The 20,529-nt window shown below is 53.2% G+C and overlaps 6 protein-coding genes across 6 annotated transcripts; 3 read left to right on the forward strand and 3 right to left on the reverse strand.

Annotated features, from left to right (window-relative positions):
• Positions 1 to 933: 933 nt before the first annotated feature.
• Positions 934 to 4,611, forward strand: BO97DRAFT_392347 (trehalose-6-phosphate synthase). The gene is made up of 3 exons (XM_025693863.1): positions 934 to 1,229; positions 1,298 to 2,627; positions 2,696 to 4,611. The coding sequence occupies exons 1-3, from the start codon at positions 1,207 to 1,209 to the stop codon at positions 4,247 to 4,249; spliced, it is 2,907 nt and encodes a 968-aa protein (XP_025550476.1). The 5' UTR covers positions 934 to 1,206; the 3' UTR covers positions 4,250 to 4,611.
• A 1,557-nt stretch (positions 4,612 to 6,168) lies between these two features.
• Positions 6,169 to 9,538, reverse strand: BO97DRAFT_370754 (putative chromatin assembly factor 1 subunit B). Its single transcript, XM_025692786.1, has 6 exons — positions 8,967 to 9,538; positions 8,875 to 8,890; positions 8,672 to 8,774; positions 8,360 to 8,596; positions 7,211 to 8,303; positions 6,169 to 7,146 (listed from the first exon to the last, which is right to left on the reverse strand). Exons 1-6 carry the CDS (start codon positions 9,068 to 9,070, stop codon positions 6,531 to 6,533), a joined length of 2,169 nt encoding a protein of 722 aa, XP_025550477.1. The 5' UTR covers positions 9,071 to 9,538; the 3' UTR covers positions 6,169 to 6,530.
• Positions 9,539 to 10,342: 804 nt separating this feature from the next.
• On the reverse strand, positions 10,343 to 11,550 carry BO97DRAFT_370757 (uncharacterized protein). Its single transcript, XM_025692787.1, has 2 exons — positions 10,960 to 11,550; positions 10,343 to 10,875 (listed from the first exon to the last, which is right to left on the reverse strand). The coding sequence occupies exons 1-2, from the start codon at positions 11,455 to 11,457 to the stop codon at positions 10,417 to 10,419; spliced, it is 957 nt and encodes a 318-aa protein (XP_025550478.1). The 5' UTR covers positions 11,458 to 11,550; the 3' UTR covers positions 10,343 to 10,416.
• A 239-nt stretch (positions 11,551 to 11,789) lies between these two features.
• Positions 11,790 to 15,466, forward strand: BO97DRAFT_443969 (uncharacterized protein; the record flags this gene model as incomplete). Its single annotated transcript, XM_025698417.1, has 5 exons — positions 11,790 to 11,799; positions 11,857 to 11,896; positions 11,976 to 12,346; positions 12,399 to 14,890; positions 14,970 to 15,466. The coding sequence occupies 5 exons, from the start codon at positions 11,790 to 11,792 to the stop codon at positions 15,204 to 15,206; spliced, it is 3,150 nt and encodes a 1,049-aa protein (XP_025550479.1). The 3' UTR covers positions 15,207 to 15,466.
• Positions 15,467 to 16,458: 992 nt separating this feature from the next.
• On the forward strand, positions 16,459 to 17,589 carry BO97DRAFT_415214 (alkene reductase; the record flags this gene model as incomplete). The annotated part of the gene is made up of 1 exon (XM_025696380.1): positions 16,459 to 17,589. One exon carries the CDS (start codon positions 16,459 to 16,461, stop codon positions 17,587 to 17,589), a length of 1,131 nt encoding a protein of 376 aa, XP_025550480.1.
• Positions 17,590 to 17,752: 163 nt separating this feature from the next.
• BO97DRAFT_454201 (putative MFS transporter) lies at positions 17,753 to 19,566 on the reverse strand (the record flags this gene model as incomplete). The annotated part of the gene is made up of 7 exons (XM_025699100.1): positions 17,753 to 18,336; positions 18,443 to 18,728; positions 18,809 to 18,860; positions 18,901 to 18,958; positions 19,051 to 19,198; positions 19,262 to 19,382; positions 19,459 to 19,566. 7 exons carry the CDS (start codon positions 19,564 to 19,566, stop codon positions 17,817 to 17,819), a joined length of 1,293 nt encoding a protein of 430 aa, XP_025550481.1. The 3' UTR covers positions 17,753 to 17,816.
• Positions 19,567 to 20,529: the final 963 nt, after the last annotated feature.

The following is a 20,529-nucleotide window of genomic DNA, read 5'->3' on the forward strand; positions in this document are numbered from 1 at the left end:
TACTTTTTCCGTACAGGTCCTTCTTGCTGGACCAACCCCGAATCCATGTGCGAGCAAGATGGATATGAGTGGTGTTGCCAGAGGTTGCCAGAGGCTGCCAACGGGTTGCAAGACGGGGCCAACAAACCGGGCACGCGGTGGTCGAACTGTCTCGAACCGTCGCCCAAAAGCCTCGGGTGGATCAAGTTGCGGATCCTACGGGAACCTCAACGTCATTGTTCCTATTGGCCTTTTTCCTTTCTATACTTGACTCTTGCGCTCTCTCCAGCCCAAGCTAAGATAGTCTATCTGATTCTAGTGTCTATACTTGAACTGAGTATCTGCAGACCGTGCTGCAGGCAAGTTTTTTTTCCCTCTCTAGTCTCCCCTACCCCGGTCTAGCTTCATCGGTGATATTCTTCTGATATTCAATTGATGGTATGAGCTCGTGATCTGGTTCATCGATGTTCTCCAAGCCCAAAAAGAGAAAAGAAGAATAAATCACTCAAACTCAAGGCCATTGTTGGCCTAGAATATTCCTGTTCCCCTCCCCGGGGCCTTTTTTCCCCTCTTTCTTTTTCACACCCCCCCCCCCCCCCCCCCCACTCACCTTCTTTCCTCCCCCTTCAATGCCTCCGTGCACAGCTCACCTGTGCCCAAGGCCACACACAAGAAAAAAAGAAAAGAAAAAAAAAGGAAGACCGAGAAAAAAAAACCTGCCCAAACCCCTCCTTTCTTGACTCCCCTCCTTCACCCGAAAAGGCCAGAATGTTCCTGTCGCCGGTGTGTCTTGCATGTGCTCCGTTCCCCGCGGGTTTTGACAGGTGCCCTGGCCCTGGCCCAATCAATCAAGGACGTCACCACTTGCTGATTCCTTTTGCGCATGGCTCGGGTGTCTAACAACCAAGACCCGGGATTTTCAGGGTCATCAACTCCTCTTTCATCCTCGTGTGACTTAAAGACCTATCCATTGTCCTCTCGCCCTCGTCATTATTATTCCATACCGATCTATCACCAGTCTTTAAAACATCCCTTGGTCCGAGTCATTGCGGTCGAACCACCTCCCCATTCCTTTCTCTATCACAGACTCTTTGATTGCACCATTGTATTTCAGCCTTCTGGTCCCACTCATCCTAGATCCCTTCTTCCCGCTTACAAGGCGTCCATTCTAGTGTCACAAAGAATTTCTAGAAAGACCACTTGTCTCAGGACACACACCTTGTCGCAATGACGGTCTTCGTCGCTTCACTGTATGTCAATACACCTTCCTCCTTCCATATCACGTCCTCAATTCATTCATCATACTGATCTTGCATAGCTTCCTTCCCTACACCATCAACTTCCAAGCTACTGAGCTGAGATATGCTCGTCGCAAATCGTCCAGCAGTTCCTCTCAGGGAGACGGGAAGATTGTAGGGCGGCTGGCTGATACCAATCGGAAGCGTCATTCCAAGAGCATCAGTCTCTACACACCAGGGGCAACCACTGAAGATGAACGGATCTTCAAGCCATACATTTCCCGAGCTGCGGGGGAGATCCCCATTGCAGATGACCCCAATGGTCCGGGTCCTAGCGAGCCTCGGACAGTCTCCTGGGGCCAGAGCCGGAAGTTCAACCAGCCACGCTCCAAGGCTTCTCTGTACCCGGAACCATCTATCCTCAGTCGATTTGAAATAGACGAGCTAGGTAACCCGGCATATCTGGATGCTCCCTTGGATGCCATCAGCTCGGAGGAAGAGCATGGCAGTCCGCGAGCACTGCTCTCTGAAATGGACTGGGTCGTCAAAGCTGCTGAGCAAGGCAATGGTGGCCTGCGAAATGCCATTAATGCCGCCGAAGAGGCTGGCATGCTGACTGACAAGATGTGGGTGGGGACCTTGGGTATGCCCACCGACTCCTTGAAGGACGAGACTCGTGCCAGTATCTCCGAGGCCCTTGAAGATGAGTTCGAGTCCTTGACCGTCTTCGTCAACGACAGCGAGTTCGAGGGGCACTACACCCATTTCTGTCGTGCCGTCCTTTGGCCTGCCTTCCACTACCAAATGCAGGAAAGCCCTCGACACACAGAGTATGATGATTACTCTTGGAAACAGTACGTGAGGGTCAACGAGGCCTTTGCGGACAAGATCGCTGCCTACTGGCGCCCAGGGGATAGTGTTTGGATCCATGACTATCACCTTCTTCTTCTTCCTTCCATGCTCCGGGAGAGATTACCCAATGCGGAGATTGGATTCTTCATGCACACTGCCTTCCCATCCTCTGAAATCTTCCGGTGCCTCAATGCCAGAGACGCGCTGCTCCATGGTCTACTGGGTGCAGACCTGATCGGGTTTCAGACGGAGGAATATTGCTACCACTTTCTCCAGTCATGTATCCGTCTACTCGGCCTGGAGGTATCCGTCGATGGTGTCCAGCTCGAGAAGAGGTTCGTCAACGTGCGGAACATGCCCATTGGCGTCGATCCGAAAGCCCTAGATCTGCTCCGCAGGTCTACCGAGGTCAAAGATTGGATCGCGAACATCAGTTCCAGATACAAGGGAAAGCACTTGATTGTCGCCAGAGACCGTCTGGATGCCCCCGGCGGTATTAAGCAGAAGCTCATGGCTTATGAATTGTTCTTGAAGCAATACCCCAAGTGGAGAGACAAGGTATGTTGGGCTCAGCCTGCCGTTTATGCCGTTTAGTGAGCGCGCAGAGCAAATGCTAATTTGATAAGGTTGTCCTTGTTCAAATCGCTTCAGCCTCAGAGTTACCTGAGCTAGAAGCGCAGGTTTCGAAGATAGCCATGCGAATCAACTCAGTGTACTCGAGTTTGACTCATCAGCCGCTGGTCTTCCTTCGCCAAGATATCAGTTACTCCCAATTCTTGGCTCTCATGAGCGTCGCTGAGATCTTTATGGTCACCAGTCTGAGGGAAGGTATGAACCTCAGCAGTCACGATTACATCCACTGCCAAGATGGAATCTTGACATCGCAGCGCCATGGCTCCCTCATCTTGAGTGAGTTTACTGGCAGTGCCTCGATCTTCAGCGGTCACGAACTCATGGTCAATCCATGGGATTACAAGGAGGTTGCCGACACGATAGACAAAGCACTTGAGATGACCCCCGAGCAGAAACAGCGCAACTGGGAGTTCCTGCTCGAAAAGATGACTCCTCACACAGCTCTAGCCTGGTTCAACTCGTTCCAGTCCGCACTGACCAAAGCCCACAGCGCACAACTGTCTCGTGAACTCAGCCAGGTAAAGCCTCTTTCGCTCGATGCGGTAAAAGGCGCGTACGACGAATCCACTGCACGGTTGTTCTTCTTGGAGGTTGAGGGCACAGTCGCTTCCAGCCACGGTGGACCGGCTAGCCTAGTCTCTGTGCTTGAGCGGTTACTGGAGGACCCAAAGAACTTGGTATACGTGACCAGCAGCAAAAGCCCCGAACAGCTCGAATCCAAGCTCGAGTCACTATCCACTAAAGTCGGAATCATTGCGGAGAACGGTTGTTTTGTACGACAAATTGGAAACTCCAACTGGGAAACACTAGTAGACATGGAGAAAGCCAAGGACTGGCGGAATGGCATCCGCAAGGTGATCCAATATTACCACGAGCGGGTCGAGGGAAGTGTGATGGAGGAAGGTCGCTGTCTGCTGAATTTCTGGTATCATGATGCACTTGACCCCGAGGCGGCCGCCCGCCAGGCTTCTGGCCTTGCCGATCAGATTAATGGCACTCGAGGCAGTGAAGCCATTCGCGTGGTCCTCACCGAGTGCGCAGTGAGTGTTGAACCCTTGGACATGACGAAAGCCAAAGCGGCCGATGCCGTCTTGCAACACCTGGATCAGATCCCGGACTTTTTGTTTGTGGCAGGCGGAGCTCGCGGCGATGAAGCCCTGTTCCGATGGGCGAACCGCCTTCAAACTGACGAGAAAAACCCCAGCGTCACCACTCTCACCGTGGGTACTCACGCCACAGAAGCAAGAGCCGTTACCCCCGAGGGATTGGGCATTGCTGACATCGTAGATGCTTTGGTCTTCTCTCTTCCCGAGGGTCACCTCGATGGACAGTCCGATGACCTCGTCACCAACACTTGTCCCGTCCAGGACGGACATGAAGAGAACGAGCAGACTAACGGGCACGCTCCGGCAACACCTCCTCCCGTCTCCGAAAAGCATCATCCAAACGGATACGCCACCCCTCCCATGTCTCCGACTCCGGACTGGCATCTTGTGGAACACTCGCCCACTCTGAATGGCATAAACGGAGTGACTCAATCATTATGACCTGACATCCTCACGTTTGATACCGACCTCTCCCGAGGGCTCACTAACACCTGTCCTTCTACTTCTCTCTACTTACCTTTTTACCTTTTCATGCAGCCTTATCTCCCTCTCTTCTATTCCCCGGTTCGAGAGAAACCCTGTAGCATCTTCTTGCCGTGCCATGATATAATATGACCTTAATTTTCAGACACTACTATAATTACCTTCTCGGTAACATTTTATCACGTCTGTCTATTTTATTCTTTTTTTTTTTTTCCCTACCGCGGATGTGACGTATCACGGCGAATGGAGACACGATGAAAGCCAGAAGATTTGCAATGTGATGTCGAATGATATGTCTAGACTAACTAAATCCCTTAACCGAATATACGAAGGACTTCGGTAGTTTCACCAGCTGTGTTGATCATAAAAATGCCATTCACCTTCTGTCTTGCTTTCTTTCAACGTAGACATGCGAAACTTCATCCGAAGACACGGACGCGACACTGTAACTGTGATCGTAAGATGATTTTTGAACAGGTCGTGATAGACGCGGGCGTATGTATGCGCGACAAGCATGACGGACGCATCCGACATGGAGATCAGTGTACAGTACCCTGTAGTGCCCAGCAGGAGACCGGGTCTCCCTTCCCGGGTCCATCTCTACCGGCAGACTCAGCCAACCAACCAACCAACCAGACCTCCAACGAAACGCGACGCAACGCAACAAATCACAACGCAATGCACTCCCCAGGCCCAATAGGTAGGTATCCCTGTACCCGATCCCTCATAGATGAGACAAACTCCCTCGCCGCGAGAGTCCCTTTCTTCGCCTCCCATCCTCAGGCTTACTGAGAGTGCAGTGCAGTTAAAGTCCCCCAGCAATCCAGCCGACTACCGTATGCAACAAGCCCAGTAGACAAAGAGGAAACAGTACCTCGGACGGGTGTTGGTCAGTCGGCGACCACGCGCACACTACTCTTGCGCCCTCCCTCCCTCCCTCCCTCGCTCATTCTGCATGAGATAGATCATAGATAGATAGATAGGGCAGTGCAGTTCATGCCATGACTCGACTGTACGAACCCTACAGCACGAAACGGCTTGCAGCGAATGACCAACTGACTAACTGACTAATAAACCAAACCAACGGGGAGTGTGGGAGGTGATAAGATGAGGATAGGTAAGCAGGGCGCGGCGCTCCGCTGCCAGCGGTGGCCGCACGCACACGCGCGACAGGTCAAACGGATACCTGCATTTCTACATTTGACGGGATGGCATATGCCCTCTTCTCCGTAGCAGGATTCAACCGCCGTGTTTGATGATTTATGTTCAGCGGCTGGCCTGGTAGCAATTGCTCGGTTGCTCTGGGTTCGTAATGAACCTCTTTTCGAGAGATAGATAGATACTTCATCTCAAAATGCTGTTATAAGTTGCTTGACAGCTGTCAATCAAGCACATACGACCACAGGGTGTGGAAAACAGGGCTTCCCGTCCGCTCAGCCGTACTTAAGCCACACGCCGGGAGGTTAGTAGTTGGGTGGGTGACCACCAGCGAATCCCTTCTGTTGTATGTTTTTTTTCTTTTTGTGACCTATTCTGGTCAACCTGTGTACTGCTTGCGCCGTGTCAGGTGGTATATAATTGGAGCTGAGCTGAGTGAGGGGTTGAGGAGGGACTTGGTTAGATAGGGCAGGGTGATAATCCAAGGCTTACTAGCTTAGCTAGGAAAGGAAAAATATTGGGAGGAAAACGTGGATACATCTGAACCGATGGATCGATGGATGACATTACGTGAAACATCAAGCTATTCAAAGGTCCGTCGCGAAAGGAGGTACGAGATGAATGCCGGTAGGAGGGGGGAATGCGGAGAAGAAAGATAATATAAGGGTGGGGAGAGCGGGGAGAACGAAAAAAAACAAGAATACAATAAATACAATGCGCCGGTATGGAACAATCATGCATGCATGCCTTGCCTTGCCTAGATGAATGACTGACTGACCCTGGAACTCTACCGGGGTCCTTCCTAATGAGAAGTAAGAACACAGGAAACACAGGACAATCGAGTAGCTAACTCATGGAATATGCAAATGGGAGAAGGGGGAGATGACACGTGAATTCATGAGCATGGGCTTAGATAGATAGATAATATGTCGTAGCGAGTAAGGAGCGCTCCGAGACTCGCGTGGAAGGGTGGCGGTGTTTTGTGGTAAAGCGGACGGGAAGAATCGGAGAAGAAGCGTTACACTTTAGACACGGAGGGAAAAGAAAACATTGAGAATCAAATATTTGTCAGATGGCATAATTAACCCCCAACATCCGTAGTGCTATGTGACTCTTTTTTGGCTGAGGTATGCTCGGTGCCCGCAGATATGAGCGTCGGCGCGACTCGTCGCTTCTTCGGTGGTTGGACGGGCGGAGCCGCGCTCGGGTCTCTGTCTTCCTCCTTCTCCGACTCACTGACCCGTTTGCCTAGCACAGTGGCGCTGACATTGCTTGTCCCACTTTGCGAGGCCACGGGCAGGGGGGTTTGTGGCGGGGTCGTCAGCGGAAGCGTCGGAGGCTGGGATGAAGGCGTTGCCGTCACCAGCGGTACTGATCCGAGGGTGGGTGTCGGGTTGTTGACCACTGTCCCTGGCGTTTGTTGACTACCAGATTGCGTCGTGACTGATGACACCGAGTTGGACCGCGCAGGGCTTGCAGGGGGAACTTGGCTCACATTAGCCTGAGGAAGCGGACTAGGTTTTGCAGTGGTCGGTGTGGGAAGAGGAGTATTGTTGGCCGATAGCACGGCGGCCGCGTTCTGATGAGACGCTGATGCCGGCGCAGTGTATGGTTGGCCTAGCTCGCCCGGTGAAAATGCAAGGGTAGAACAGAACCCGTCCGACGAACTCATCATCAAGGTCAAGCCATCATTCGACCTGTTCGATGTTAGACCACAAGATTTAGATACAGGAGCGATCGTAGCGTGAAAACATAACTCACCATGTTAGATCGGTGAAAGTAGCAAAGTGCAGATTGCTAATGACGCAGATCGGCGTCTGTTGCTGAGTGTCATATACCAAGACCCCATCCTGAGTGGCTACCGCATACACAATCCGATAGGGTAGTGTGAACACGGGGGCAGGGCTCTGGCCTGCGGAGGGACTGTCTCGCTCTGCCGGCTTTGATCCCATGTTGTTCTTCACCAGATCATTGGCGGCAAGCGTTGACGATGGAGGTTCCATCAAAGCGCCATCCTTGGCGGAACTCACTACTGGATCAGGGAGCGAAGAGAATGACTCTTCAATGGACGAAGTGTCTAATGTGATATGACGGGGAGGCTGGGGAGTCTGTCGCAGGGTATAAAACACCGGGGAACACTTGACAGCAACGGATGGTTTCTTATGCCCGGGAAGATGAGAGATGGGCGGCTTGTTGAAACCCGCACGGGTATAGATGTAAACAGTATTGATGATTTCATCCGTCGTCTTGGTTGAGTCCGTAGCCGATACATGCGACGTCTTGTATTGGCCGGCCGGTGTGAAGAGCAAGCTTCCATCGGGAGCGAAGGTCAACCTCCGGAAGAATGAAGTAAAAGTCTCGTTTGCATAGATGTTGGCATTCTTGACTCCGAGTCCTCCCAACAAACCCGGCGACGGTACCTCTAGCGGCTTGACCGCTGGTAAAGGCAGCGATGGCGCCGGAGACGCCGAGCGACGGATGGATGGCGAGGATCCAAACGATGACCGGCGACTGTGCGACACTGGGGGAGGGTCCATGGGCAGATTGGAGGTCATGGGAGTACCTGGAGTTGACGGAGCAGGAGAAGCGATGGCGGCTGAGCTGGTCGGTGCAGGTTGAGAGCGAATGGATAGATCGGGCGGCGCAGGGCTGCTGGAGGAGATGCGTTTCGCAGGTAGATCCATCTTGAGGAACTTCCCATGGGAAGTAAGAGTAAATTGTCCATCCTTGGTTTTCAAGCTGTAGATGTGAACGGAGCGGTCTGATGACTGCGTCGCGACGAATTCATTCAGCGGATCCCAAGCAACCCCCTGGACATAATGTGAATGCTCGGCAATCTGGCGCACCATTTGGCCTGTCAGAGGCATTATTAGTAGCGCATTCCCAAGCACACCAGACAACCAAACTCACCCGTTTGAGCGTTGTAAATCCGAGCGATATTGTCCATACTGCCTGTGATGATGAAGACCCCATCAGGCGACCACGCGAGATCATAGATCTCCGCCCCGGAGGAACGGCACATATGCTTCACTCGCCATGTTTCCTTATCGTCCGAGCGGTCTTCACCTAAGCCCGGTTGTGTTTGTAATTCGGACGGCACCCAGAGTAAGACATTGCCGTCATCCCCAGCAGATGCCAGCATCTCGCCTGAATGAGGTTCGAGGGGACACGGTCAGAACAGGAAGCAACCAGAGACAGGGCGGATCGAGCGTTGCTGCCTACCTTTGGGACTGAAACGGACGACATTGACGGCTTGGGTGTGTTTGACCAGCGTGCTTAGGTAGGACACCTTTCGCTCTTCGCCGGTTGATTCCACCTTCCATAGCTATGGTTGTGTTATATTGTCAGACAGGGTGCACAGAGCGCCAAAAGCGAGTCATGAGGGAGGTTGAGTTGAAGGCGGGTGGAGAGGGGAGGGATCGTACTCGGACGTTATTGTCACTAAGGAAGAGAGACGAGCATCAGCAAATTGGACGGCGGAAAGTAGATCGGCACCGGGAAGTTCAGAGGAACGCACTTTCCAGCAGTGGCTAGACGACCCTTGCCATTGGGGTCGAAATGCACCGAGTAGATAGGAGCATTGTCATCGTGCCACGAGATGAGCAACGGGGTGGCCTTCATGATGAGCACGGATGCTCAATTGGGGGCACCCGTTGAGAAATTGGGGGGTATTGAAGGCGACAATATATTGCGTAGATGTTGTGCAAAATTATCGAATCAATTAGTATAAGAGGTGTGGGGGGAGGGAGAGGGGTGGGATTGAAGTAGTAATAGGTTGATTTGTTAGGGCGTGAAAGAGATGCGGAGGGAGGGTTGCAGGCGAGGAAGTTCAACGCAAACAAGCTGCCGGTAAGTTCTTGCAGCAGTGCCGGACGATCAGGAGCCTCTCGGAGGGATTCAAGTTATGCAGTCTCCAAAAAGAAGGGGGTGGAAGAGGGAGGGAAGGTTTGGAGGAGGGGAGAAGAGAAGAAAGAGGCAGCAGGAGGTCGGATGGGCAAGGAAGTTGAAAGAGAAAAGACGAAGGAATCTAGTTCTAACACAGGTAATAATCCCGATTTGACCAAGAAGAAGGCAGAAGACCGACAGTGGAGGGAGCGAAGCGGAAGTAGTTGTCCGTGAGGTGGTGATGTCGTCCATCCCATCCTTTTTCTCTTCCTCGTGTCGCGCCCGGCGAATGACAATCCCCGCGTCCGTCAGCTTCGCGTTCGGCTGCTCGGTCGATCGCGCGTAACTTCATTTTCACATTCATGCATTGATGCATTGACGCATTCACGCCTGCTTCACCCTGGCTATATATCTACTTTCCGTTCGATGTGTGTCAACTTTGCTTGGAAAACCCCCTCGACAACAAGAGTAGGTTCGTTTCTCGGAAAAGCGCCGGGTGATTCCTCAGTACCACGATTGTTTGAGGCAGTGGTTGGGGCAATGGTTCATCCTTTAGGGTGTTGTACGCTATGTTCCAGTAAAGGTAAGGGTAGCTACTATTGTTGTTGATGATCCTCTATCTCGTATCCAGGGGCGATGGGAAGTCTAGACCTGCTGAGATGGCTTGACTATCTGCAGCTCTAGGCAGTATCGGGCATACTAATGCGTCGCGAGAATTACCCAGTTGTTCAGCCAAGCGCTCTCTCACTGACCGTGTCTACATGGGGAGTAAGTAAAGCAGACAGTGAGCGACTCGAGAAAGAAGAATAGGGCTGTCAACGGAAATTTGTCACCGCTTCTTTTCAAGATCGTCCAACAAGAATTGATGCAGATCGCTCAACTTGGTGTTTCATCACCAACTCTGATCTACAAGGCTATTGTCTACTTAAACCTGAGGAACGAAAATGTCTACCGTACAGTTCAACAGTAAAATTCTCGCTGATACTCCCACAAACTCCCACAGCAAAGGTAGGCTGGTAAGGTTGGATAATCATAATATACATGAGAACAAAAAGACAAAACTTCTCATACTCCAGAATGCTTCAGGTGACCCAGCGACCGATCGTCTCACCCAACCAACTGGTAGCCTTCTCTCGTCGCTTGGAACGGGCTTCTTCCTGTGTCTTCATGAAAGGCGTTGCCTCCTGCACGTAGAGTTTCTGTTGCTCCATCTGTGCGTTGTGCGCCCGGATCTCCAGCTCTCGCTCATGGGGGGTGAGCTTCTCTAATGGCCTGGATGGCTTAAGTGCAGTAGGGATAGCCTCCCCACCAGGGATCTCCAGGTTCTGGGCTGGAGCGGCAGATTTCGGCTGCGGTGGTGCTTGGGGGTTGAAGAGCGAGGTGAGAGGGGGAGGTTCCAGCCCTGCCTTCTGCGCTTCCTTCACCCGGTTCTCGTAGTCCAACATCTCATGATAAAGCTTATCTGCGTGCATCTGGATCCGCTCCTCTTTTTCCTCGTCCCATTCGAAGGAAGATGCGTATCCCAAAGCTTGGAGGAATTTCTAGAGCCCAGCAGTTAGCATCTCGTGAATTCAACCATCCAGAGGGGCGGATGGGAGCCGACACATCTCGCCCCGTGTACATACAGCCTGAGTGGTAAAACAACGAGAGAACTTAGAGTTCTCTTCTGAGCACATTGTCACACGGGCTTTCAATTGTTTCTGCCAGTTGCCGGTCCGGAAGCATTGGGCCCAGTCTTCCTGCTCCAACGCACAATTCTCCATCGCCGCCCGGTGCACAGTATCACCCCGCTGTTTGTACTTTTCAATCACTCGCTCGGCTGTACTCATATCGGACTGTTGTTCTTGGGGTGGTTTGTAGGTCTTCCAAAGGTGGGCATAGCGGCCATCGGGGTAGAGGGAGGCACTGGGGACCGCAGGTTTCGAAGGTATAGCATTTTCCGACTGCGACGATTGAACAGGCGTCTCTCTAGTCTCTACCGTCTTCGGAGGCTCGTTCGAGGCAGGGGTCGCAGGCGTAGGTACGTATTTTTGGGGGGCTTCGTGCTCGAGGAATTCCCGCAGCTCCGGGTCAAGCTTTTTGACGGGATCGTCTTGATTTGAACTGCCCCAGAACCAACCCATGATGTGAGATGTAGATTGTTGTATCCGCTGAGGGTAATCCGTGGAAATTAGCAGACGAGCAGCGAGAGAATAATGATGGCGCGCGCCGCTTTTCGCAGTGTATAGTTTGATGCGGAGAATGGCGCGAGATGCCCGAAAGGCAGGACTCTCTGCCCTCTTCGACCGGGCACCAAACCGCATTGGGGAAAACGATTGTCTTGCCGCCCGTCCATCCCATCATCTCAAACCAACTTCCGCCCCCCAGAGGAGGAATCCGGACTCTCTTCTCACGCCAATCTATCCTCGCGCGTTGAAATTGCGCGTTGAGCTTGGCCTGACGCCGCTTCTCTAAAATGAATATCAGTATGGCTTTTTCCCGCCAGCTTTCTTCGCGTTCTCAGCTAATGAATGACTCGATAGATCGAGAGGAGCGGCTGCAAATGCGGCAGCGCGGAGCAGCGTACGCGCATCACCACCCAAGTACCCCGCGTCGCATTGAGCCAGGATTTGAGTCGCTAATAAATCATACTTCTGTACAGATCACGTAAGACCAAAGATATTAACTTCGGCTTTTCGTTTGGGTTAGCTCCTGCGCTGGATGAACCTTCAGACTCCGCGTCGCGACCGGAAGACGCTGGCATTGCTATTGGGCCTTCTGTCTCGCTCCCAGAACCGCCAACAGCGATACGGCCAACAATCACAGAGACTCCAGTAATAGCAGACGAAGCTGCGGAGAATGCATTGCCGCCTGTACCATCAGAAGGGGAGCTTTCGACATCCCAGGACCAAGGAGCCGCTCAACGGACGCGACAAAGCCCGCGCAACAAATCCAAACCTCAACCACCTCCGTCGAAGAGCCCATCGCAAGATACAACGGAAGATGGCCCAAGCCGGAAGATAAGGAAAATTAGTGCGTGGTCATGAGTACTGACGCGACCTTTGTGATACTGACCTATCCCAAGATCATCCTAGGAGCTCGCCCACGGTCTCGGTCGCTGCGCACGGTGATAACGACTCGTCTTCCCTCGCCAATGGAACCGTCACGATTGAAACTGCCCAAACGGTTGAAGAATCACTAATTGTAGCCGAATCTGTCGTCGAATCTGCCCCCGAACCTGCCCCCGAACCGGCTCCTGAACCCTCGCTCGAGAAATCAGCATCGCCAGCCGCGCCGGAGGCAATATATACAGCACCCAATGGCCTGGTATCTGAGCAGTTCCCTCAAGAGAATGCGTTAGGGTCAATCGTTACGGAGAAGCTGCCCCCGAAGTCGAAAACAGCATCACGCAAAGCGAACGGGACACCATCACCGCCGGGTAGGAAGGCTAGAGGCAAACGCAAGAGACAAGGATCTCAGGAGAATGAAGGGTCGTCGCCCACTACAGCCAGTTCTGAGACGGGTGATGCACCGACCAATCAGGTAGCGGAACCAATGGATCTATCGATGGATGTACAGCCGGAAACTACAGAACCCCCGACGACAGCTGTGTCGGGTTCCGCCGAATCGTCAAACGACACTGCACTACCAGGTGTTCCTCAACCGACCGAGGCCATTGAGCCACAAGCGGCTGTCGATCCCCAAGATACGACTCACCCCCAAACAAACACCGAACCTCAACCTACGACGAAGCTTTCGAGACTCCCTATTTCTTCGCGAACAAAGCGACAACGAGGTGAACGAGCGGCATCTGTTCAACCATCTATCACCACGATTAAGGAACCTCGAGTGGCTAGGGCGGGCTCAGCAGAAAGCGCACCCACTCAAGTTAAGGAGAATAAGAGGGTCGGAACCCGGATCGATGATGTCTCTGAACCGACAGATGGCGCTCCCATCACGGACGAGAAGTCAGAAAATCAGGGCATGGAACTTGACGCTCCAGAAGAGGGAGAGGTGCGTGTTGCGGGGCAGAAGGGAGCCCGCGAAAAACGCCCGCAACACTTGGAAATGGCGGAATCAAAACCGAAGCGCGCTGGTCGCCCTGGAAGAAAAGTTTTGCCATCTCTCAAGGAAGTGGTAGAGGAGGAAGAGCCGGCTCCTCTCGAGGAGGCACAGGAGGAGGTGCAGGGGCCTGCAAAGTCAGAGCCACAACCAAAAGCAAGAGGACGAAGACCAAAGGCATCTGGGCCACAGCCAGTTGAACCAAAGCAAAGTCAACAAGAGACGCAATCTCTGGAGGCCCAGCCCCTACCTACAGAGGTGCAACCGAGGCCTAGAAGACGGAGACAGAAGCCAACAGAGTCAGAGCCTGTACATTCAGACCGAGAACAGGAGGAACCTGCGGAGCCTGCGGAGGCTGAGGCGGAGGCTGAAACAGCCCCCAAACCGAAGCCCAGAGGGCGGAGGGCAAAGGCAACGGAACCGGAGCTGGAGCCAGCACAAACGGTGCCAGAGCCAGCAATGTCTGAATCAAGGCACAGAGGGCGAAGGGCAAAGACAGCCGAACCGGAGCCGGTAGAGCAAGAGCCAGCCGTGCCCGAACCGAGACTGAGAGGGCGGAGGGCACGGACCGCAGAGCCTGAGGTCACGCAACCCGAGCCACAATCGGAAGGGCCAGAACTAGCAGTATCGAAGCCTAGAGGGCGAAAACAAAGGACAGTTGAGGCGGAGGTAGTACAACCTGAGCCGAAGTCGGCAGCGCATGAACCAGCTAAGGCAGCGCCGAAGCCCAGAGGGCGGAAGGCGAGAGGAGCTCAATTGACAGAGCAGAAACCAGCTGAAGTTTTGCCCGAACCTGAATTGATAGAGCCAGAGCGTGCACAGCCAGAACCAGAACCAGAACCAGAACCAGAGCCTCAACAAGAGCCCGTTGAACCTCGATCTAGAAAACGCGGTCGTGGCAGGCACTCAGCAGAGAGCGCCGGCGTTAACGCGACACGGGAAGTAGACAGCGCCGCAGCGGAAGGCGAGGGCAGCGCAGAGCCACAGCCTCGTAAACGCAAGCCCAGACAACCTCGCGGCGAGACTGTGCCGGTTACGGTGCACCGTCTCGCGAACGTCGCTGCTCTAGGTGGCGACCCTACACTGCTGGAGTCTTCTGACGAGGAGGGCGAGATAGCGGATCCGCCGTCTGATAGACAACAGGCCAAACTTCCCAACCGAGGCGGAGTCAACGTGGCAGACGTACTGGGCCAGATTTGCCGCGAGACGCTGGAGAAGACGCTCACCACGTTGACAAACGGCATTGACGGCGAGGGTAACGCCGCTCGGCGCGCTGAATGGACGCGCAAGAAGAAAGTGGTCGAGGCGTATGGCAGCGAGCTAGAAGGCCGTCTGCTCGAGTTGAGTGAGATGCTGGACGGCAATTTCATGCTTGGGGTGAAGATGCGGAAAGCCAAGCGGGAAATGATGGAGTATCGAAGTCGGCTGTACCAAGTACGGAAGGAGAGAGAGGCCGTTGCGTTGCAAATGGACGCCGTGCGGAGGAAGCATGCCGAAGATGAATCCGCAAGAAAGGTGAGTCTCTGGATACTGACACTCTCGAACGCATACTCAAATGGTGGAGCAATCCAAGCTAACATACCGTACCCTGCAGGCCCGCTCCACGATCAACAACTCCCTCCACAGTCTCGACCTTGCTCTTGAGCGAAGTCAGACCCGCCCGGCTGATCCCGATGAGACATCTACTGATTTAGGTGGGATGGAGTTTCTGCTCCGCAACGTCGCGGAGACGGTCAGTTCCGCCGCGCCCGGAGGCCAGGGCGGGCTCTTACATCAACTTCGGTCCTTCAACGCGCAGCTTGAAGCTACGGCACGGAGGTTGGAGAGTTGAGTATTTTCGGTTTACCATACCTTTCCCAACATTTCGTTTGGGGATGCCACCCATTGGCGTCGACTTCTTTCATTGTGTTACCATCTACGATGCGAATGGTGCATCTTTACACTATCGTCGCTCGTTTTGCTCTTTCTATTGATCCAATACCCAATCACATGAACACTGCGACCGGAGTTAAGGGGTTATTTCGGAAGGGATCGTTGGATTATTTGATGATGAATGGATACCTAACAACGACCATGTACTATCATAACTAGCTATTGGATACCTTAACTTTCACTAGAATTGCAATATTATTACTCCTGGAGTCCGGTCTCGATATGCCCAGTGGTACAGTACATAGTACTAGTCTACTCCATAGCAGAGTGCAGAATACGAGCTGAGCCGCATCTCCGCTTTCCGCAGCTGGATTTCTACCGAGAGCTGCACTAAGCGCAAACCAGCCTAGTGGCAAAACCTACTCCGTACTCTTCTCCCAATCTCGGACCACCGTTGCTAAAGCTGAGCCCGGCAACCCGAGAATTCCCCCCAAAGATTTGATTCATAGAAAGCATTCGAACCAAGTCCGCATTTGTCAGCCGGAAAATAGATTCCCAAACCGAAGTCCCACACAGAAACTTTCTGCAGCTTCTCCGCCACCCACGTTATTTTACTATGGGTGGTCTTGGTATGGCGTGGTTAGGGCCGAGGTGGCCAATGCTTATTCCCCCTTCCCGTGAACCGTTGCAAACCTGCAGGGGGACATGTAAGACGGCAATTAAAGGGCTAAGCTACTTACAGAGTATTCCTGGCAGGATGCAAGGAACCGTCTACTTTTACTTCACACATATCTCAACAACAACATTACACAAAAGAGCGATGGCTAATGCAACAGAATAAATCCGGTTTACTAATCGCGCCCGACTCGGCAGAATGCGTTTTAATAGAAGGTTCTACCCCGAGACGGGCAACATCAAGGTCAAAGGGGGAAAGAGGACCCATATTGCTTGGAAATCAACATGTGGGACTCTCCCCACCTACGTCTCTGGTTACCATGGAAGAGTCCACATCCTTTGAATGAGGTGGTGTATATAAGGGGGAGTGTGTCTTCGTCCTCTGATCTCATTCACTCAGACAAGATTACTTGCTTTAATATACTCTTTAATTGCTACTGTTGCTGAAGCGCAGTATACAACCTCCACCGTTCTCGTCCTTCTCCTCGACAACCACACTTCACATACACCACAAACACGCCACACCACACACCACAATGTCCACCACCACGAAACTCTTCACCCCCCTCAACGTGGGCAAGATGAACCTGTCCCACCGACTGGCGATGGCACCGATGACACGCTTCCGCGTGGACGACGCCCACGTGCCTTTGGACATCGTGACGGAGCACTACGCGCAGCGGGCAGCGGTGCCGGGCACGCTGCTGATCACGGAAGCGACGCTGGTGTCTCCGCGGGCAGGAGGGTACCGTAACGTGCCGGGGATCTGGAACGAGGCGCAGATTGCGCAATGGCGCAAGGTGACGGACGCGGTGCACGCGAAGAAGTCGTACATCTACATGCAGCTGTGGGGGCTGGGGCGGGTGGCGGACCCTTCCGTCCTGAAGGAAGAGGGCGGGTTTGACCTGGTGTCGGCGAGCGCGATCCCCGCGGCGGCGGACGGGCCGGTGCCGCGGGCGCTGAGCGAGACGGAGATCCAGGGCTTCATCGGCGACTACGCGCAGGCGGCGCGCAACGCCATCGCGGCCGGCTTCGACGGCGTCGAGATCCACGGCGCCAACGGCTACCTGATCGACCAGTTCATCCAGGATAACTCCAACCAGCGCACCGATGCCTGGGGCGGTAGCGTTGAGAACCGCGCCCGCTTCGCCCTCGAGACGATCAAGGCCGTTGTCGACGCTGTCGGCGCTGACCGCACCGCGATCCGCTACTCGCCCTTCAGCACCTTCCAGGGCATGCGCATGAAGGACCCCCTGCCCCAGTTCCGCTACCTCGCGGAGAAGACCGCGGAGTTCAAGCTCGCCTATGTCCATGTCGTCGAGCCGCGCATCCAGGGTAACACTGAGGGCGAGTGCGGTAACGAGGATAGCCTCGACTTCTTTGTCAAGGCCTATGGCCATGCCGGCCCCATCATCACTGCCGGTGGCTTCACGGCCGACTCTGCCAAGACGGCCGTTGATGTCGACTACAAGGACTACGATGTCATCGTCGGCATTGGTCGCCCCTGGACCGCGAACCCTGAGCTGCCCTTCAAGGTCCAGCGCGGTATCCCCCTCAAGCCTTATGAGCGCGATGTCTTCTACCTTCCCAAGGATCCCAAGGGTTACATCGACTATGACTACAGCGAGGAGTTCAAGGCTTCCGATGTCGTCAAGGTTGCTGCTTAAGCAGTCCTCTTGAAATTCAAGAATTGGAGCGCTTTTCTGTGTTGTTTATTGTATATAGCGGGTAATTGGCTCGGGCGTTGGGATGATTGCATTGCATAGATCTGATAGATCTGATAGATTTTCTTATCGCCTAATGTGATATACTAGAACATTTCATTGACCTCCAGCATTTCGACTAGATTGATGCTTGTACTGCTGAACGTTAGCGACAATCCACTCGCCCGGTATCAGGCAAACAATCGAATTACTCTGAAATCAAGATTCTCCCTATCTGTAAGATTCAGAAACTCGGAATTTTCCTGGTGCTGTGCACCCAGCCCGTTACGCTCTCGCCGCCGGTTCTCATACATGTAGTAGCATTTGAGAAGCACAGTGAACAGGATCGCCACCGAGACGGTAGCCACAATCGCGACCTTGGCCGGCATGTACTGCGGCTCGTCCTGCGTGCGGAACGACAGTGGGCCCAGGATATTTCCCAGGCAGAACGACATGAGTACGATGGCGTTCATCGTTACCTTCTTCGTGTGTCCGGCCACGTTGGCCCCGGCGATGGAGTACATCAACGGAAGAGCGGACCCGACGCAGTTCTTCAGGGAATTGCCCGCAAGTTTGGCACCCTTGTTGTCGCTCGGTGCGAAGGCCATCAGACAGCCTCCGCGGGGGCCACAGCTCAGGATCCCAATGACGCAGAGACAGCGCTGGTCGAAGCGGGCCGCCAGGTGGGTGCCCGCTAGGATGCTGACCACGCTGACCACGGGTGGTGAACCCGAGGTTCTTGATAATCAGCGCCGAGAAGCTGCTGATCGCGGCGTTGCTGATGTTGCTCGCCGCGACAATGATGGCGATCAGGTACGCCTGCCGGTCGCTGAAAACCTCGACGGACTGGGCCCATTTGAACTGCTTGTTCTCGATGCCGATACGGTTCGCGCGGAGGCGCTCGATGACGATGATATTCTCCTCGTGATTGAGTCGAGAGGTCATGGAGTTGTCCAGGAAAATGGCAATCACGGTGACCCCGACGGCGATAGTCACCAGCCCAAAGATGAGGAACATTATCTGCCATGAGTAGAACTTATCGGCTGTGTAGAAGAGCAGACCGTACGCGACGAGCGCGCCGACAATGGTTGCTGTACCGGTTCCTAGGTACCACAGACCTATACGCTTTGGTTGTTCTGGCCTGGGTTAGCAGATCTAGGCAGCGTAGTGGATGGGTCCCTACCATCGCGTCGATACCACATGGACGTGGTCAAAATCAAACTAGCATGGCCAGTCTGGTGAGTTCTCGAGTTGATGGGGGTCTTGCGCAGGCACGACAGCGGTCTCGAAGCATCCTAGCAGAACTCGAAGGACAACAAGCCCGGCGAAATTTCTCGCGACAAAGTTTGAAGTAGTTAGTCAAGAGTCCCTTCAAAAGAGTGACTGGACTTGTCAGCACCGTTCACACTCCCCATACGTCGTTACTTACCGTTCAGCCCTAGGTACTTTGCAGTCGCGAGACGCTGCATCAGGTAGCCTGTAGGAAGTTCCAAAAAAATTGAGACGTAGAATGCCAGCGCCAGATTGGAGAACTGATCAGTGCGCATCCCGGTGTCATCAAGTAGACACATCACTGATGCATAGTTGACGGGCTATTCAGTTAGATACAGCGATGACATTCCATGGGTATGCTGACTTAGGATCTTATCTTGGTACTGTAGGAAGTAGATCGCCCAAACCAGAGGCACGATCATGCGATCGGTTTTCGAAACAAGCTGTTTCTCTTCTACCTCGGAGAATGTGGTCACGTCTCCAGTCTAGAGGTACTCCAACGCTGCATCGCCTTGACGGGAGGGTAAATGGCTGCCATCTTTAGTCGTATTGACGATGGACTTCTTTTAATCGAGTGCAAGGTCTCCCATCCTTAGAGGCGCCGGTGCTCTGAATGTACTGCAGGATCTCAATTGTCATGATTTGAGGGCTAATCTCGTTACCATTCATAGTAGTCTGTCATCCTCAACCGTACGGTCGTATCAGACCAATACTGATAACACGCATAGCTCAACATTCTACACCATCTTTCATCCTGGAACCGTATCTCTGATAGCAGACACAAGTATGCAGCACATTCTAGCTGTTGAGAGGTGCCAAGCTGGCATAGATAATTCCCATTGTTGAACAAGTGATTCTCAGGCACCTGCTTCTTGAGGTAAAAACAGATCATGATTAGCAGAGATTGAAAAAGCGAGATATGTGCGGACAGTTGCGTTGTCTCGCTGACTAGTCCTGAAGTAGGAGGCTGACATGTTCAGATGTCTTCGCGACATATCAAGAGCAGAAGTCACTTATCAACCCCGCACGAGGGGCTATGCCGTGCTGCAGTAGTGCATAGCGTCTTGTTTGTTATCAGTGATGGCCATCATGACGCCAGCGTCTTGATAAATATGGTTAAGTGTCCCTCATGCGACATTGAAGGACAAAATCCGGACAGCTGATGCTCGTACGATTAGACCCGAGTCTGAATGATTTGCCGGTCTTGACCGAAAAGATCTCTCCACGAAATCGACATTGATACGACTGCGAGTGAACATCAAGCCTACAGAAAGCGACAAGAATACAATCCAAGAAGATGACTGGCTGCTTTTGGCATGGAATCAACGAGTTGGTGGCTGGTGTGACAACGAGTCCAGTGGCTGATGATAAACCGCGAATTGCCTTTAATGCCCGTGATGTGCATACATGCAACAAGCACATGACTGACTATGCTAGGCCAAGCGTCTCAAGCAGGTAAGGGCAGGTAATACCTTGCATTCTTGGTAATAAGCTTGTGCGACGCCCAAGACATCAACCTCACAACACTTTCGTTGAGCATCAACATAGTCGATAAGCCAGTAGTACCATCCTTCGCTCACGAACTATCGAGAGATAGAGTCAATGCGTGCGAGTTTGATCTCAGTCGACACT

Source organism: Aspergillus homomorphus, assembly GCF_003184865.1.
Source record: "Aspergillus homomorphus CBS 101889 unplaced genomic scaffold BO97scaffold_23, whole genome shotgun sequence".
Taxonomy (NCBI): Eukaryota; Fungi; Ascomycota; class Eurotiomycetes; order Eurotiales; family Aspergillaceae; genus Aspergillus; species Aspergillus homomorphus.